Source organism: Anopheles gambiae, chromosome 3, assembly GCF_943734735.2.
Source record: "Anopheles gambiae chromosome 3, idAnoGambNW_F1_1, whole genome shotgun sequence".
Classification (NCBI taxonomy): Eukaryota; Metazoa; Arthropoda; class Insecta; order Diptera; family Culicidae; genus Anopheles; species Anopheles gambiae.
In genome coordinates, this window is record NC_064602.1 from 27,783,371 (window position 1) to 27,796,573 (window position 13,203).

The window sequence follows — 13,203 nt, forward strand, 5'->3', positions numbered from 1 at the left end:
CTTACGAGAGTGTGTTTTTTTTACGCAAGGCGGTGGTGGTGGTTGGTCACTGTTCGTTCAGAGGGGAAGGGAGGAGAACAGGGTTTATGTGTGTCTGTGTTTCTGTGCATGGTACACTCCCAACTAATTCGCATAAGAAACCAGCCAAGGTTTCGGAAAGGAAAATGTACAAAACGTAACAGCGTAACAGCAACAGCAGCAAACATTAGATGTGTTAGTTTTCGCTTTTCCGGCAACGTGAGTGTGTGGGTGGGTGTGTGTGTGTGTGTGTGTTGAAAGAAAGCCTTTTGTGGGCCGGCCACTGATAAAAAACCCCCCCTCCCAGTGTACCGGTTGTTGTGTGGTCACGGCTTGTGCGAGGAAAAGCGCAGGAAACTACTGATGCGTGCAGGAAAATCGTCTCCAGTGCGGCGCGGTTGGTCGATGCAAAAACCCCACCCGCCCCACAACCGATCGAAGCAGGCTGAAAGTTACGCGAAGACACTGTACAGTGTACATTCCTTCGAACTTGAGGCCCTATTCGGTGGGAAATCAATCTACCGATTTTCTCACCCTGAAACAGGAGCCGGGAAATGGGCAACACTCGACACCTGTCATCGGGCCCATCTGTAGAGGATTTTTTGATTTGTTCTACTGGATGGGAAGGACCAGGAAGGGAACTGAAATGCCCTGTTGTTGTGGCAATGTTCGATGTTTTCCAAAATGACCTTGTGCTGAAGCGCTCGGTTTAAAAATACACGAGCCAGTTTGTTGGATTTTATTTTTAAACCCATTGGTGCAGATCAGCCAAAGATTGATAATGGCTTATTTATTTGCTATGTGAAAATATCTAACGGGCAACATTTTGCATTTTTCCTTTTTACAGCGTGTGGTACTAATAGTGTGCGTGAGCGTGTGTGTGTGTGCGTAGTGTACAGCAAATGCGTTGTGTAAAGTTAGCATAAAAGCAAAGAATACACTTAAGCTGGTAGCAGAATTAGGCATTAGTAGGCATTCACTTCAAGCCAGTGTGTGTGTGTGTGTGTGTGCGCGTGTGAAAGAGTGTATTAGTGGCAAAGGAAAATTGATCCGCAACGAGTTGCAATAGTCCACACGTGATCGAATCGTGTCCGTAGTATAGCACACACCCTTTGCATTTCCGTGCACGTGTAACCAGGGGCAACGTGCACAATATCGCGTCTCCCAGAAGCCCAGCAGGCGGTCCGGTTCGGTGTGTGTTCGTAATGTGGCGCGGGTGTGCAGTTCAGTGATTTCAGTGTGTGCTGTTTGAAAAGAGTGATAGCATTTTGCACGCAAAAATAACAACCCAAGATCAAATCATCGTCGCACCTGCTCTGCTTTAAGGGGAAGCTGGCGCTTCCGGTTCTGAAGTACGGAGGTGTTAGCGTAGAACGGGTGTGAGAAGGCGCGGGCGTACGAAGGCGCACCATCAAAGAGAGAGGGCAGAGGACACCCTTTTTGGAGTGCGCAAGTAAGGGGCAGCAGCAAAGACAGGGCGCGATGGCTTCCGGGGATACGGCCGCCATCGATACGATCGATGTCGAGTCGGCCCTCTCAACGAAAAATTCCGAGTTCACCGCCAGCAGCAAAGATCAGCCACTGGAGCTAGACGAATATGGTAAGCACCGGCGTTGCGCGCCAGACTGTTCCTACGTCTGATCTGTGTGTGTGTGTGTGTGGGTGTGTTACTGAACTGATTTTCTATTCCCTTGTCTCTCTTTGCAGGAAAATTCATTAAGGACACGCCGGGAAAATTCATCATGGCTGATGGGGTAGGTTTTGAGCGCCTTTACTGTGTAGAGCGATAAGAACACTGATAGGAGCAATCATGAATTTATTCATTTTGTAAAAGAGTATACGGCACAACACCATTTCTCCCCTGCGCCTAGTATATGCAAAAATGGTGCGCGTGCTGTCGGCCAACCCCTCTACTTTGTACAGACTGTCCGATCACGGGGCAAAAGAACGTGAACAACAACCGAACCGTGGCACTGGCATTAAGCAAACGGAGCAAAGAAATGGGTCGAGAATGTTGAGCGCGAAGGCCCAAACATCATCGCCACGCTGCTCCCCATTTGGAAGATTCACCCCGTTTTTTTCTGGACCTCTTGCTGCTCCCAGAAAGTGGGCAGAGGAGAAGGTTCACTCCGAACCTGCAAAGTCGGCGCCGCCGGTGACCACCATCATATTGATTGACCCATATTTTCTGTTCCTCCCTCTGCGTACATCACTTTCGTTTTCCCTTTTCCTGAGCGGGGACCTCCTGGTCGCGTTGGCGTGTGGTGGTGGAGGCGTTTCGTTGGGAACGTATACAATCGCTGGCAAAGCACGATTTCGATTTCGTTTTGCTGCGGCCGGTGCGAAATTTACACGTTTCTCTTTGTCGCGAAGGCAAAATACCCCTGGAGGGGGGAGGATTGGAGGGGTTGGATTGTTGTTTATCGTTTCGGGTTAGTTGCTGCTGCTGCTGCTGATGATGATGATGCTGCTACGCCGGATGCATAATTTAGTGCTACTAAATATTTGTGAAGCAATTTGTTGTGCCACTGGCCGGCCGGCCGTGTGGGGGGGGGGGAAGGTTAATGGATCTGGTGTCCTTTTGGCACAAGGATGCACTGCAATTTCATTCAGCATTCTGCATGTGTGCCGGTCATTGTACCCTCCGCCCGACAAGACCTTGTTGTAACCCGTTTGCGCGTGGGAAGACAGCAACATTAACTTACTCCCAATGACATATTCGATTTATCGCAAGGAAAAGGGCATTGGGATCGTTTACTTCTTAAACGGCAAGAACGACATTCGATCGTAGTTGACAAAAAGAATTTATGCACAGTTTTGAAGTCACAACAGTTTCGTAGCCGCGTTTGTCACCTCCAAAATGGCAGGAAAGGTCATGCCAGGAGCAGGGATAATTATCATGTTATGCCTGTTACATCATTAGTTGGTTGATCTTTTCACGCAAGCCCTCCGGATTGGTTTTCGGTGGGCAAGTCGATAACATCGTGTCCTTTGCAATATTGAACCACTTACATCCCGGGAAGCGGCCGTAACAACAGGAGCTGGTGAAAGCATGTCACCGGAGACCATCCCCCCCACCCTCGGGCTCTGGTTTAATTTAGTGAGTGTATATCGCTATAATTAAACAGATTTGGGACCTGTGTTTTTAGTATTCCCTGCGGGTAGTTTACCAACATCTCCGAGACACGCACACTGCTGCTGATGGAGGATGTTGACCTTTTCCTTTCTTTTTCCTTAAGCTGGATGGAGGTCGAGTCGGCGTAGAAGCTGCTTGCCACGGCACTAATTAGAATTTTGAGCAAACCCTCTCCCCCCCACCCAAGCTAGACGGGGGTGCAAAAAACTTTGTTTTCCGTTTGGTGTTTTTTTAGACAACAAACTACTGATCGGTGAATTTGTACTTAGCCCGACAACGACTTTAGTATTCCCTGTGAGGTAGTTTTGAAGTTGTTCGTGTTTTTTTTTTCTTTACTTTGACATGCACAACTTCTTCGTGATCGGTTTTGGGGCGATTTGCGGGAAACATCAGTTGGAAGTAGCGGATGGCTTCAAGAATTCATCCAGCTCGATGACCCTCCCCAGTTTGCCGTGGGAATCAACTCACGGTTTGCGGTGTGGTTGGTGTGTTCTCAAACAGCAGCCAGCTCGTGGCGCGCTGAAGGTTAAGCGCTGAAGGTTTTGCTCATTTCTTCGAACGAAAAACCAAACGAACCCGCCCCAGGAAGGTTTCGTTTCCACAGAGCCACCCCCCCCAAAACAAGCTTTTCCATTTTCGGTCGGGCACTCGCTTTCATTTTCCACGGGTCACACCAGGGTGTTTTGTGGCCCAATGGGAGTAGCGGGTCATGTCACGAACACGCGCGCGCTCACTCTATTGCATCGCTCTATCAAACAGGGAAGCCCGTGCACACTCTGGGCCGGTTTGGCCAAATATCTTCCAAAGCAAACGCCGTTTTATGCCTTTCGGTCAACGTTTGAACGTGCCGCCGCTTGGTTAGGAAGGCGCGCAGTAGCATGATTGAGTGAGGAGGTGGGCTTTGCGTTACGCCTTGGAGCTATTTATGGAATGCTGTGCGAGCTAGTCAGTTAGCGTGAACAATAGTGACCGGAGAGGAGAGGGATGGGAGGAGGGAGCATTAGCCAGGAGGAGGTTATCAGGTCGATGCTACCAGTTGCGCGTTCGCGCCAACCAACAACTTCTTCCGAGAGGTTTGGGTACATCCATCCAGCAGACAGACCGGGTGAGTATCTTCAGGCAATCATCAGAAATTCCAACCCGGTCGTGTTTAGATTCTGGAAACTAAATGCCACATCAAAAACAAAGCAGTTGGATCAGTAACGCTGACAGCACTTTGCCGTTGGCCCTCAGACGTTTTATGAGGAATCTATTTACTGTTGTGTTGTGGCTTCTAAATGAAGGTTGATTGTATCTCGCGACGAGCTCTCCTCTGCACACGTCCAACACTGTGCTGGGGAGGTCAATTATTCTGTTACCTAAACACACAGCTCCCCTGTCCCAGACCAACAACCGAATGAACGAAGTCAATGAATTCGTTAGCAAACACGCGCTTTGGTCTATTGCTGCTGACCTTTGCTCAGGATAGGCACTGACAGATGTTTCGGGTGGTTTTGGTGTTCCCTGCATACGGACAACCTGCATTCTTGAACCGTTCCGGTGGTCCCAGACCCCCAGTTGCGCGCATACCGTTCTCGGGTGGGAAGTATTATCTTGACAAAAACCTGCTCCATTCCCTTCACAACATTCTACAAAGAATGTTGATACTGCAGGGAGCGAGGGAGCGAGAGATTTGGAAAGCAATGTTTTCCAACACAAATAACTCAATTCCAAGCCAAGACATTGATATCGTTTTCCCATCGTTTGTGTGAGGAAGCCGAGGGGGAGGCATATGCCGCAATGTGTGCATTATTTCACTGCACTCGCTTTGCTACCTCGCTGAGAAACAAAAACAAAATCGTGAGGAAACACAGCAGCACAATGGCAGTGCGCGAGTGCACCCGGTGAGAACTTCGATGTGGACGAGGTGATAAAATACACTTTGGTGGAAAACAAAATCAAGAGGAAAAGCCGTGTTGCTAAAGCTGAGAAGTGAATTATCATAATAATCGTGTCAAAGTGCTTCGAAACAAATAGCTCTTGTGATATCGAACGCGCGCGCGCGCTCTCGGAAGGGCAGGAGGAGGGATTGTAGTGGCACAAGAGAGAGTGCACAACTTTAATTGGAGGAGCGTAACACCTTGAAATAGGAGCGGGAGTGAGGTAGGTTGTGTGTCATCAAGACAGTGCGCGCTGCTTGAATGCAAAAGACTAGTAATTGATTTGATAGCTTAATGGGCACGATTTCATCACCCTCTAATTGATCACGACCGCGTCGGATAGAGGAAGTTTAGCAAAAGGTTGACACCGACAGCGTGAAGTGGGCTACGGATAGAAGCATCATTATGATATAGTTAACGGTTAATGATTAACGACGTTCGAAAACAACATTTACATTTAATTGTTATAAAATTAAACGTGTTTTTGTGTACCAAAAATGTCGCATAATACGAAAGTAATGTTCACCAACACATATTTACCTCGATTATTTTCCCTTCAGATGTAGAATTTCTTCAGTTTTTGCTTCGTTGCACTAGCTAGCAGCAACAGTCTGAAGCGTCTGCTTGACCTCTTCAAGAGCTTTAGCTGCAGAAGTGCACTTCTGTGCTCATTAGTGCAAACAGCTTCATCTTCTTGCCCCCTGAAGTGGTGAAGTATGGTCAAAGTGGTGGCTGCATAAAAAGAAATTTCCACTTTTACGAATGTATTTCATACATTTTCTTGTAGGTTGTGTAGGTTTTATGTGCAGCGGGTTCCATTACCATCGGTCTGATTTCACCACAAATGATGAGGTGATGGCGTTAAAGCATCTGCAAGATCACTAAGGGCCGTCCCTTTGTAAAGTGTGCTCTGTATATATGATACATACCCTCCATATTGTTATACCCAACAGCACATCATTACCACGGTTCGAAACAAAAGATTCGGAAACCCCAAAAAACCATAAAACATACTTGTTTTACTATCTGCCTCGCTCAATTTATGTACCCTTTCCCCTTGCATAGAGAGGGAGAAATGCACTGCTTTCTCACTTGTTTCATTGCTACTTTCCAAACAGCCAAAGATTTACACGTAAAAAAGGTACAGAAAGAGGATCACAAATATTTGCCTACCGTGCTCGGTGCTCTGTTGTCTCTGGCATTCTTTTTTAATCCTTTTTTGTACTTTGGAAGAAAGTAAACGCGGCCCAGGTCCTTGTAAATCCTCTCGAGTGTGGCATAGACTTGCACAATACAACATCGAAAGTGTGTGTGTGTGTGTATGGCAGATAAAATCAAGATCATCTTCCCTTCATCACCATCATACCGGTTGTACTCTCTGTCGCGGCCAAAAGAAGCTGTGCAAGATTTATTGGGAACCTTTTTCCTATCCTCCTCCAGCACACGAAAAGGGGTACGGGCTTTTTTGGGACAATATTTGTAAAATGAGCAATTTTGCGACTACTATAAACCCCCCTTTTGGGGTGTTAGGATGCTCTACATCCCATGGAGAAAGCGGTAAGGATGAGTTGGAATTTTGGCGTTATTAAATTATTCAGAATCGCCCATCGGGGGGCGTCTTTGCCATTTGTGCGCTTTGTGTTTTCGTAAAGTCCATAATGCATATTTTGGGAACTTTATTTGGTGTTGAGACTCCTCAAACTCCACCAGTCTCCTTCCAGAACTTGTGGTACATTTCTAATTCATTTTAATGCTATACGGTGATAATTATCTCAATTGAGTGTACAAAAAAATCCCCAATATTGTTTGTTGTCGTGTTAAGCAACTCCCCGGAGCAGGGGAATTTTAGCGACATAAACACTGGTTGGGAAGTTTTCGAATAAAAAAGCACCTCTTTTCGTACGCGTCACTCAAAAACGTTGTTCTACGCGTGTGTGCATTGTGGATTGCGTAGATTGTCGAAATTGCCTAGCAGAGAGTGAAAAAAAGCAGAACAACAACTGTAAAGACCACTGCAAATTGTGCACATATAAACCACGATAAAAAAGATAGCCGCGGGTGCGATAATGATGCGGGCATGTCCGCTAAAGTATAGCCGAAATTGCTGACCGTCTCGTATAGCTCGCGAGAGCGATGGAGTTTGTCGGTGGTAATAAAAGGTTTTAAGAGCCGGGGTGACTGTGGCCGTCCAGTAAAGTTCCATGACTTTTCGTTAACGCTTGCCATCAATTTGTAAGTGTCTGACGAGGTTGTTTTAGGCGGTAGGATTGTGCCAATATGTAGTTTATGTTCGTCCGGCCTGTCGCATCTCCTGTATTGAAACATGTGACATGTGAACATGACGAGTAGCAAAGCAAAAACGTTCGCAAAATATTCGTCCTCGTAAGATAAGCAACACACGACCTTCCTCCCCAGTTTGTGTGTGTGTGTGATACCGATGGCTTTTCATCACATGACATAATCTCGTTTGTTGAGTTTTTCTGAACATATTCTGTGCTCGCTGCGAGCGAAACGAAATTGCTGCAGTTGGTGTGTTCCAGAAATTGCTTTTTTTTATTCACACAGCCACACAAACACTTCTCAGTGTCCTAGAAACTTTGCAACTTGCAATCAATCCCTGTCGACCGACCGCTGGTCCCCACTACACAGTGCTTCCCGAACAGCTGCTCCCTAATCAGCAAACAACATTCCGTCGTTGGTATACTGTTCCTCCGCGCTTATTGCGAGGAAGTTTTGATAAAGCCATATACATATTGGAGCACAGATTGTTGCTGTAGGGTGTCTAGAGCAATACGAATGAGTTGGGCCGGTGTAAGCTGGCCCCGGTACCGACTAGGGGGCGGTAGATACTTTGAATGGTTTGAATGGGTGCGTGATTTTCGCAAATCCAACCAACCCACAAACACTCACACGGTTTGTAATACACTTTGGAGTTGGTATGTATGTGTGATTAGGAGGCCCTAGTGGTTGTTGTTGTTGTTGTTTTACGCTCACGATAGCGGGCAGCTGGTAGTGATAACGGGGTAGTAGTTTGATTACTGGATGCAAAGGAATGTCGGGGTATACTTGGCAGATCGGGTGCGATGACGCATGTGAGTTTGGAAGCAAAGTTCTCGAAGTTCTATTTGAAAGGTTTTTGTTTTATCAAAAGTTGTGTTAATTGTGATTATTTTGTAAACTTATGACTCATGACAGTTCGTCCAACAAAGAATATTGAATCGAGTACAACAAGTGTTTCGATTACATTTCAATTAAAAGCCAAAGTAAAATCAAAATCTAAGACTTTAGACTGTCACAATATTCTTCATTCTGTTTGACTACCAGAACTACTCTGCATGTGAAAGCTACGGTACCAGTTGTAAGCGGTTGTCTAGTCGTCAGCCCGGTGGTCTCATGGATAAGTCAAGCGACACGTGTTTCGTGTCTCATGGTATGATACGTATCGAATCTCATTTCGATAGGCGGCAATGCTCTGCAGTATGAAACGATTAAGATGAAGGAATTATAGTAGTAGGTAGTGTGTCCTTGTTAGAATCTAAGTCAAAGTTCTTCAGCGTTGTGAGGTACTGTTTAGATCTTTTCAAGTAGGTTTTTGGTAATCTGTGGACGCTCTAAGCGCTTTTTACGAAACAGTTATTTACACAATACATCTCCTTCATGGTGCCAATGTGGTCAAAAGGGTTATCGCCTCAACAAAGTGCGAATAACCATAACCAACTCCACCACCACCGCCACCACCGTGCTTATATTCTATTAAACATTCCCCTGCTGCTACAGCTCTGCTTAATCTAAGACACAGGCAGCTCCAAAGACCTCTGAAACAACAGCTCGTTATATACGGAAAATGCGCGATGTGTGCGATGTGTCACGTTTTAATTCCTGTTCTTCATTATTCACAATTACGTACCCGCTTCCCGTTATCAAAACAGTACCCAATAACCTAAAAGCGGACGATGGATGATGTGCCTTCGAAAAGGGTTATTACGTAGTCGTAGTCGCCGCCGTGTATTATCACTGCGCCGTGCACTTGGCGGCTGGTTCGTATCACCGAGGATCCCCCCCCCCCCCCCCACCGTGTCGGTGTCGAATGGGCGCGTTCCATTGCCGTGATTGAATAACGGACCCGGGGTGTCTCCAGTCCGTCCAGGGCACGGCGGTTATCATCATCGTCGTCGTTCGAGACGGTTCCTTCGCGAGCAGCAGCAACAACAACACAGGGCTGGCCTACCCGAGCGGTCAGATATGGATATGATATTCTCAATCTGTCCACGCATGATTCGGTTTGATCCGGTTACGCCGAGACGCTGTGGTAGCGCGTAGCAATACACACAGAGCCAGTGTCCGGTAAAGATCACACCCGAGAAAAACGATACTGAGGGGGGAAGCGTTTCAATTGGCATATGTACTCCTGCGGCAAACGCGGTCACGGCAGAATGAAGCCATTTTATTCTGTTATTTAGTTTATTACAGCATCAAAAATAGAATCGCCCCAACAACTGGCCGCGCTAAAACAATGACCCCTCCCGTCCCTCGGTAATGCGTTGCGAGTAATTCGCAAAGCTTTCGCGGCCAATTAAAAAAACGGTTGCTTATCCCGTACGCATGCTCCCGTGTACGGGTCAGTAGGCATTTTCGTGTGTTGTTTCTCTTCTTGCTTTCAAAGCTTCCATAATGAGTTTGCATTGGCGAAACACTTTGCGCAGTTTCTTCCCCAAGTTTTAAAGCCAAAATCACCGACGGCTCCGTTCGTTCTCTTCCCTTTCGCACGTCGAAAAATAATATTATTGCTATGACCGGCACAGCAGGTCCCCCCGCGCCCTACTCATTGCCCGTGTTTGCAGCTCAGAACGGTACGGAACTGGGCACGGCCTGCCTTGCCCGGTGGTATTGTAACGGTAGCTTCTCGCGGTCGCTGTTCCGGATAGCTGCTGTCAGTCAGATTCTGTTCCATTCTTGTGGTTCCGCTTCGGGACCGGGGTTCGTGCTGCTTGTTTCTACTTCTTCCGCCACATCCGCCATTCCGTGGTGGTTTCGAGTTTGGGCAAGCTTTTCACCGTTCTGTAAAGCGTTTGCTTGTTTGCCACAGCCAAAGCCAATGGCTCGGTGTGAGTGTGTGTATGTGTGTTCTAGCGACTGCTTTGCATTGCGAATGGAATCTTGTGATGGCTGGATAAGAAACGTTAACCGAGATATACCAGCCAGAGCTCGTCCGGTTCAATCGCCTTCTCGCTTGAGAGAGTGCACCGAATATGTTTTGAGCATTTGAGGGATAGAACAAATTAAATAGATTACATCAGGCGAGGACGGTACGGGCGGAATAGAAATCAGAACACTCTGTACGGTGCTCTGTGCCATGCGCCGGTTTTTGCTCCTGTCAAATGTAGTCACGTTTGTTTGAACGAGAAATGGATTTTTTTTTGCTTCGCTCTGTTCGATGTCCTTTTGAAGTTTCTCACATCGGCGTTTGACGTAAATGGTAACGGTTGGTTAAACCGTGCGATGATTTGGAGTGGAAAAAATGTCCCATCCCCCACCCTTCGTCGTCGGGACGCCTTTTGCGTTCGTTGGAAAGAGTTCTTTGAAGTGTCGGTTTCGTCTAAGCTTTAAATTATTACCGGCTTTTTAGTGCAGTTTTCGGTGGAATGTTGGTTGAAAGTATTGAGACAAATTTGATTTCTTCAAACATAATGTACGCTTTAAAAATATACCATGTTTTACTTAAACACCCCAATGGGTCGTATTTTGAACAGAAATACATCAATTCAATTTAATTAGTAATACGGCCCCTGGTGGCAAAAAAGCACAGTTTTATTGCATAATAATTTATTCCGGTGGGGTGTGTCATCAAAAGGATCAAAACATGGAATATTCGCACAAACCATTTAGAGACGGTTCGTTCTTCCCCGTACCGAGATGAAAACACATAATTGATGTCATCCGTCAAATCTGCACAACAAGCGCACAACCTGCCCGCTGCCTGTCTGGCCCGTCCCGTGGCATGATAAATGTGGCGATGTCATAGCAACAACCACAAACCGCCTTCGCCGCACCACACTCTGCATGACCGCCGCCCCATATCAAAAGAGCACAATTAACAAAACTAATGAATCATTGCTAGGGTGCGATTTAGTGCTTACAGTGAATGGGTGCGAAAATATATGTGTGTAATCATTAGTAATCCTTATCCTATGGCAACGTTTTGATCACAATGTAGCTACATAAAATGGTTCCGGAATTGAATTTAATCGTTTGTTATAGCCTAAGTATAGCAGTAATCTTAGTGAACAACCTTCATGAGCTATCTGAGGCAACTTAGAGGTCTAGAATAATTAGTAGTTACATTGGAAACACTCAAAGAATCTGAATAATCGTACACAGCACTGCATCACATAAATGTTTACGACTTGTCAACTCATATCCTTAAATCAATGGATATTTATTCCCCTTCCAGCATGTCATGTGGCAAATATATTCAAAAGTTTTTGTGCGCCACTTGGCGAACTTGGACAGCATTTTCATTTAAACAATCCCTTTTTTGCTGTTGCTTCTGCTGCCAGGCTTCGTCTCTGCTTCGTCAGAGGCGGCTAATTTGTGCCACAAGAATACGCAAACCCCTTCCCCTGCCCCTCTCCGTAAGATTTTGGGATAGGCGCCAACAGAGCAAAGATTTTGTTCCGGTGCCCGTGACATCCATCGATCCGAAACCCGGTCCGGATGGTGCGGCAGCAGAGCGACGCCGATGATGATGATGATGCTGCTGCTGGAGCTACTACTACTACTACTACTACTACTTCTACTACCGGTGATGATACTGCCGTTTCAAAGCAGTTGCCCGGAAAAGTCGTTATTTTGGTTGTATCATTCTGTAGAGGAATGCGCTGGAAGTGCTCTTGCTGCTGTTGCCGGTCCATGTCACAAAAGCAATCCAGCATCCAGCAGAATGGGAGACACCACAAAATGAACTGTCATTGTGGTGGCACTGTGTGTTTATGTGCCGGAGAAAAACTGACGACTTGGAATAGAGGATAAGGAGAATAGGGGTTAACCATAAATTACGTAACTTTGGCGTTAAATTCTCCACCGCATCCACTGAAAAGAACGAACGTTTTATGGAAAGATCAGTTGCTGGAAAGAATTTCTATATTTTTATGTCTATTAAGTACCAGTGAACGTGTACTAACCACTAATAATCAAATGTTCATGCAATGATCAAACCGTCATTAGTATTAGGATCTACTATTTTACCTTCCAACAACATCAACGATTGAGCAGAAAAATCACAATTCATCATCAAATCTCATCTCACACCTGTCTGCACACACAAACCAACGGCGCAAATACTGATGACTCATACGGACGCGGTTATGGTGTGGAAAACACCGTTCCTGCACAGATTTATCGCACGCTTCGGTGTCATGTTTGTCAGTTCCTACCGTTGGTTGGTCAGACACACACACACACACACACACTAAGAGGCTGACCAAGGGATGAAATCATCCACTTACTTTCTACGACATATTTTAACACGGTGAAACTATTTGCGCATCCTTCCGGAAGGTATACTCCAGCAAGAATGCTGGAATTTCCCTCCATGGCTTTGTCCGCTGCCATTCAGCCACTCGTGTATGTATGCGCTCATGACAGATTTATTTTTAATTCATTGTCCACTGATGACGGTGGAGCAGGCGTCAGTATGTGTGTGTGAGTGTGTAAATTCTCTAGTGCACAAGGACGAAAATGAAATTTCCATCCCGAAGGACATCTGGGTTGGTTGGGGGGTGCTACCTTCTGAACAACGGTGTGTCTGAACATGTGTGTGTTGCTCCAGCCAATGTGTGTCTCTTGTCCTTGCCGACAGCCTGGCCAATGGTATATCTTTCGCTCTTTGTTCCTTTTGGGTTGGGAAGGAAAATATTTTCCATTTTTAAAACAAAGGACGATTGTTCGATCAAATGGTTGGTTGGAATGTACGTTGAATGGTGGCAATATTCCAAAGTTACACGGCACCGCAGACTATTAATAGCAACGAGCTGTGTGCAGTGATATTGTCCGGGTCCCACCCAGTGTATGTGGGCATTCGACTTTTGTACGGAAAGCTGTAAATATTACATCAAGGTCCAAAGGTGCAGG

The 13,203-nt window shown here is 46.2% G+C and overlaps 1 protein-coding gene across 27 annotated transcripts in view; it reads left to right on the forward strand.

The window, feature by feature from the left end:
• The window catches only part of LOC1280126 (phosphatidylinositol 4-phosphate 5-kinase type-1 alpha), a 46,020-nt gene that overhangs the window by 1,498 nt on the left and 31,319 nt on the right, over positions 1-13,203 (forward strand). For all 27 annotated transcript variants that reach the window (XM_061661547.1, XM_061661562.1, XM_061661575.1 and 24 more), the window contains exons 2-3: positions 866-1,618; positions 1,726-1,772. In XM_061661547.1, coding sequence (XP_061517531.1) covers positions 1,501-1,618; positions 1,726-1,772 — 165 coding nt within the window. In that variant the 5' untranslated portion in view covers positions 866-1,500. The remainder of the gene's footprint in view (positions 1-865; positions 1,619-1,725; positions 1,773-13,203) is intronic.